Source organism: Elaeis guineensis, chromosome 3 (assembly GCF_000442705.2).
Source record: "Elaeis guineensis isolate ETL-2024a chromosome 3, EG11, whole genome shotgun sequence".
In the NCBI taxonomy this organism is placed as follows: Eukaryota; Viridiplantae; Streptophyta; class Magnoliopsida; order Arecales; family Arecaceae; genus Elaeis; species Elaeis guineensis.
The window spans coordinates 2,210,628-2,216,924 of NC_025995.2; the positions used below are offsets into that span (position 1 = coordinate 2,210,628).

The 6,297-nt window shown below is 49.4% G+C and overlaps 1 protein-coding gene across 1 annotated transcript; it reads right to left on the minus strand.

Moving 5' to 3' along the window:
• Window positions 1-3,428: 3,428 nt before the first annotated feature.
• On the minus strand, window positions 3,429-5,076 carry LOC105042427 (GRAS family protein RAM1-like). Its single transcript, XM_010919628.3, has one exon. The coding sequence runs from the start codon at window positions 4,969-4,971 to the stop codon at window positions 3,730-3,732; it is 1,242 nt and encodes a 413-aa protein (XP_010917930.3). The 5' UTR covers window positions 4,972-5,076; the 3' UTR covers window positions 3,429-3,729.
• Window positions 5,077-6,297: the final 1,221 nt, after the last annotated feature.

Consider the following 6,297-nt stretch of genomic DNA (forward strand, 5'->3'; position numbering starts at 1 on the left):
CCATCGATTCTGAATAAGACTCGTCAAGTTATGCCGATGAATCCTCAGCATCAGTTTCTGCTTAGGCTATATGAGCTGAAGGTCAACCGTTGCTTAACTCAGGTGGAGGCCGATCATGAGTTGGCCATGGCTCCACTCCTCTAGGTATTAGGCCTGGCTATCTTGGGTCTTGGAATTCTTCACATTTTTGGTCGGTACAAAGTTTCCCCCAACACTCACCAAATCCACAGAAACAGCACTGTGGCACGAAGGCGGCGCTGCACGGCAGGAGACGATGCTGCATGGTAGGACAAAAAGGGGGAATAAAGAGGAAGGTAGGGGGAAGAAGGGAGGAGGCAGGTCGGAGGCTCGGTGAGGTGGTCGAAGGGCTGGGGTCGGGGGCTCAGGGAGGTGGGCCGGGGACTCGAGGAGGCCTAGGGGCTTGAGGAGAGGGTCGAGGGCGGCGGGTCGGGGGCTCGAGGGCTCGGGGAAGCCGGACCCGACGGTGGGGAAAAGAAGAGGATCGGAGGCAGCCAGGGGGATGCGGGTCGGGGGCTCGGGGAGGCGGTCGGAGGCTTGGAAAGGCGGAAGGTGGCCGAGGGCTTACGGTCGGGGGCTCTGGGAGGACGGAGGTGGCTGGAGAGGTGGGAGGCGGTTGGGGGCTCGCCATCGGGGGCTCTGGGAGATGGGAGGCAGTCGGGAGCTCAGAGAGGCGGTTGGGGGCTCGAGGAAGCGGGATCCGACAGCCTGGGGCTCGAAGAAGCAGGATTCGATGGTGGGGGCTCGGAAAGGGGGGATCCGACGGTGGAGAAAAGAGGAGAATCGAAGGTGGGGGAAAGAGAGGGTGGCAGCGAGATGAGCAAAAATAAAAAGTCAAAAACTGACGAAGGACTTTTAAGGTTAATATTAGCGACAGCTAAATTTTCATTGCTATAGCCATCACTAATAACTATAGCGACGGCATTGCCATCGCTACTGCTGTTGGTAATATTTTTAGCGATGGGGTACAAATCCGTTGTCAAAGTCTGTCAATAAAAAATCTTATTAGAGATGGCAAAATTATCATCATAAATATTGTCACTAATACCTATTATTAGCGATGGCAAAAATGCCGTTACTAATGTCCGTCACTAATATCTTAATTTTTTGTAGTAAAATCCGAATTAGTAGGAACTTCTCCTGAAGAGAACGATTCAGAAGGCCAGCACTCATCGAGACTTCCAGAACCGACCATCAGAAAATGAAGAAAGCAGGCATAAGAGAAGAAAATATGGGAAGAAGAAGAAAACAAAAGACTATTGACGTAGAAAAATAAAAAACAAGGAAAAGGAGAGAAAGGAGTGAGACAAACCAATCTACGATGGTACAAAAAACTAAGATGGAGAACTTAGAAACGACCATCGACGACCTGAGAAAATTGAGAAGGGGCTAGAAAAGACCTCAAATCAAAAAGCTAACTGGAGAAGAAGTGTACGGACCGCCCAGAAAATTCAGCAAGCACGAAGGGAAAGCGAAGAAAGAACCACCTTTTATAAGCACGAAGCAACAGGAGGACCCAGATACCAAATCCCTTACAACCATCTGATAATTGACATCTGGCGACCTTCAAATTTAGTCTGTAAAGGATGTCAGTCGGCTCATTAAAAATTTGCATCAGAATTGGAGCACGTCCCCACTCTTCAAATTCCACTAACTACTCCATGTCCTACGGCCATGATTGGTTGTGACACCACTTTTCGCATCCTCTCAAAAAGCTACGATCGTCATTTCAAATATCAAAAAAAATATCTTCAGCTTATCAGAAAACTCATGTACTCTCTTCGCTCGTACCAAACTTGGGAGTAGGGGCATGTGTTGCACAATTATTGGTTATCCTAGCTGAAGACATGGACTAGCAGGAGTGCACATGGAAAAATGTGCAAGATCGGATCATCAGCATCGCCAATAGTAGGATCGGTTCAACGGCATCATCGCGAGACCTGCAAGACGGCATCACCAGGGATAGGCATGCCGATCTTGAACAGGGACTTCTCCCACATCGGCACAGTCCGATCCTTTCATGTTCGGCCGATCCTAATTCAGATGACTAATCCAATTTTCCCCCAACTGATCCCAACCTTATTTAATTGGCAACCAAACAAGTCTCCATCGAATTTCAATGGCGGTGGTATGTATACTTAGGACACTTCAATCTTCACTCTAGTTCATACCACCGGCTCAAGTCTACCCCTAGCTTTGGCATCTATCTCCACCAAACCGAAGCTAAGCCTCCTCAACTGAAGCTGGCCGAACGTTGCTAGGCACCCTTAATTCAAATTCCAAGATGTATATGGCACCCCAGCTGGCTCCAAAGCAGATAAGGAAGGCGTAATCGCCTAATTTCGTTGATTCCGATCTGGGATCATGCCACGACCGTGCCTTATTCGGATAGGCGAGTTTTCTTTAACGGCTAATCCGCCACACCTACAAAAGGAAAATAGGTAGACCCCCCGCAAATATCCGAACATTCTCTCTCCACTCCTTATCTGTTGCTTGAGATTGACTTGAGCATTGGAAGATTCCCGCCAGAGCCACCTCTGGCCAAGACTTTCTTACAGGTCACTTCTTCGGAAGGCTACACCACCGCTCCAGTTGATCCAACCTCGAAACGGATTTCAGCATTAACAGTTGTAATTTGTGATATACTTTATTGTCTGTAAGTGTATTTAGTGATAAAATTGGTAGATAATAAGCAGGGAATTGTGGTATTATTTCTGGTGTTTCCAAAGGAAATATTAGCAATGGAATAAAGTCATTTTGAATGGAAAGATCTAATTTCAGTGATGCCACCTGAAGCTTGGAGCTTCTTGTTTTTGATTCTTCGTTACTTCCTAAATTGTAACTGAGAAGAATTAGTTATAATTGGTTCTTCACCAAGCTTTAACACACTGTCAAGTGCTGCTTTCTCCCTTTCTGATCTCTATCTAGCTGATGCTACTTTGGTGTTGCTTACTGTTTCTCATAAGTCATAACAAATGCCATAAACTGAAAATTATTTTTTCATGTGATAAGATCTCAGTGAAGTTTTCGGTTTACAAATATACTAGTAGAGTGGACGTGCGTTGCATGGAGAATATTCCTTTTTTTTTTTTTTTGGTTATGTGATCACTCCAAATACGATTGCATAGCAAGTTAGCAATTATGGGCCCGATGAACTTGTTATGCGTAATTTATGGGCACACCAAGCAGTTTCCTTCCCCAGCTATCTCTGACGTCAGATAAGATCTTCTATGTAAACTTAAGAGCATGTTATAAGATCCTCTGGCATCCAAATAGGGTCTTCATAGTTTAATATAGCATTGGTAGTATCATGCATTGGGATATATAAGACCAGAGATGCATTCGTATTTGTGCTCATATGATTCTCATCATAACGTAAAGAAACAAGCCTGTGCATCCACCAAAATAAAGAGCGAGTTTACGGGTACTGCATTAAAAATAGAGTTATTGTTTAAATAGAGGTCATAGCAGATCATCCTACTTCTCCCCACGTACATTACATCTAGCTTCTTCCTGCTAATTAAACTTTTGTACATCCGATATATGCCACAAGTGGAAAAAGCAGCTATATGTACCTCCTTATTTCATCTTCCTACGTGATCCCTCGTCCGACCTCTTATTCATGGCCATACTACGATAACCCACATCCAAGCTAGCACACGCGTAAAATAAGAAGACCACGACCACCAAATCCAACCCCATCGATCCGCATCAACACCTCCACGCCGATGCCGCAATCATCCGCTGGTCCCGCCACCCCAGAAACATGCACCCATTTTCCTCCGTCAACCTATACCCATCGCAGGCATACAGTCCCAACAGTATCCGGCTCTGGTCAACGGAGTTGGCACTCAACGCCACCCCCTTGAATCCTCTCCCCTCCATCACCTTCCTCCACCTGTCCAGCTTCTCATGCCTCGCCACCCTCTCTGCTCCCTCTCTCGCCACGATGTTCTTGATCTCCGGCGCGAAGATATACTGCTCCACCTTCGCCCTCGCCGCCGAATCCGCCGGAAAAGTGGCGTCCAACGAGTCGAATAGCGCCGCGAAGTAGGGCAGTGCCTCTAAGAACCTCCCCAAGAAGTGAGGATCATTGTGGCTGGCTTCTATCTCCACTAGAGTGACGATTTTGGGAGCCTGGTCGCGAATCGTGGAGAGGAGCCAGTCGAGGTGGATGTCAGGGACGCGGTGGAGGCGGCAGACGGCGTTGACGGCGAGGGCCTCGCCAACGCGGCGGTGGAGCATGCTCGGGCGGAGGTCCTCGAGGCGGTCGGCGATGGCGGGGTGGAACTCGAAGGGCACGTGTAGGGAGTGTGCGAGCTCGGCGAGGTGGCGTCCCGTCTGGTGGACCGACTCGGCCGGGTGACCGACGCCGGTGATGCGGAGGGCCGGAGGGCCCCCCGGGCGGGTGGCGAGGGCTTGGAGGAAGGCAGGCCACTGGTGGCCTTGGAGGATGTTGAGGTCGACGACGTGGACGCGGTCCTCGGACTCGAAGGCCTCGAGGATGGCCTGGTTGGCGGTGAAGTGCGCGAATTTGAAGTAGGGGCAGGCCTGGTAGAGGATATGATAGAACTTGAAGGTGTGGAGGGAGGGGGCAGGGTAGGGCTTGGGGGCGGGGGGCGGAGAGAGACGGGCGGCGAGGGCGTCCGCAAAGCAGGAGGCGACGCGCTGCATGGAGTCGCCGATGGGCGAGACGAGGTGGTTGAGGTGGTGGAGGTAGCCCCGGGCGGTGAAATAGTCGTCCTTGGCCACCGCCATGGCACACTCCATGAGGAGGTGCACCAGCAGCAACCCTCGGACGACGATGGTCGGATTGTTGGGCTCCGGCTCGGGGGAGGCACCCGCGTTGGATTCCGACACCGATGCCGTCGGGGAAGGCGGGCGCGGATCCTCTGTTGTGCACGCGATGCACCGCACGGTGCAGTGCATTGCACGCACCATCCATCGCACCATGGACGGCCCGCTGCGCGCGCAGGCGTGCGCGCTGTGCACCGCACCGTGCGGTGCACAGCAGGGGATCCCATCGCGATTCGTGGTGGAGATGTCATTTCTCTTTAAGCTCCCCATGCTTTTACATTGAGAGTTCATCATCTTCTTTAGCTATAGAGAAAATAAGAGAAACTTTTAGACATAGCTCACTGCTCTTATCATTGCACTTCATGCCTTGAGGACAAGGGTGCTACGGAGAGCAGGGAAAGAGACGGATGGATTAGATGCTGAAAGGTTTGTCTTAATGTCCAACCTTGTGAGGGAGGGGAATTCGGTGACCGAAATCCGGTTCTTGACTTCAAGCGCGTGGAGTTTCTATTGTGGGGCATGAGTACCTTATTAAATTGCTCGGAAGTCCTTTTGGGGGGTTCACCAAGGGGCTCCCACTCTCTTTGGTGGATTTATTTTAATACTGGGCTTATGCTCCAACGCCAGAGTGACGGGGTGAGGGCCCACTGGCATTGTGTGGGCCGGCAAGACAAGTAGATGCCAAGGGACGCGGTTTGGGGGATATTTCATGGAGGGTTAAAGAAGCTGGGATGAGAATGACAGCAATGGAAGAGAGACAAGGAGGAGGAGCTTTGGCGATGCCGATGGTAGCGGCGTCGGTGGCACCGCCTGGGCCTTGGATTCACCAAACGATTCGGGTCCTTGGAAGAGTCCCTTATTGGGCCTTTCCTCGAGGGCAGCATCTACTTCATTTGTTTCTGTGTTCATTATTTTATCTTTTTGGAAGAATATATTTGAAAAAAACTATAGTTAGGGGTTCCTATTCTTTAATAAGTCTTATGGTGCCTTTTGAGGCTCACAATACCTTAGTGGTCCGACTGCACCGGTAAGAGCTCAATGTGGCAAGTGAACCATCTTGAGACCATCTGCATATACCATGAACTGCACATATCGATTGATGGACTGGGGTTATATCTTTCATGCAAAAGAAGGAAACACCTCATGCATGAATCTGCTATTGGATCATCTACTGCAAAGATCTTAAAGCACTCCGAACTTGTCACTTATCCACCTATCTAGATCTTAAAGCAACCAATGGATGCACCTTGCACATCTTCCCCCTTTCCTGGAGTAGTGCAACTGTGTGAAAATCAGATGGGCCATGCAAAACAATAAACGGTTGGGATGCATCTTTTGCACGATTTAATTTCCTTCATGAGAGTTTATCTTCCTTCGGATACATGCATGCATGTATATATATGTATACGTATATAGATAGATGGATGGATAGATACATGCATATATGTATGTGTTTATGTATATGAGACATGCGTTGTGGAG

Coding starts and splice junctions, on each gene's coding strand:
- LOC105042427 (XM_010919628.3), bottom strand. CDS start 4,971: ATGGTGCGATGGATGGTGCGTGCAATGCACTGCACCGTGCGGTGCATC.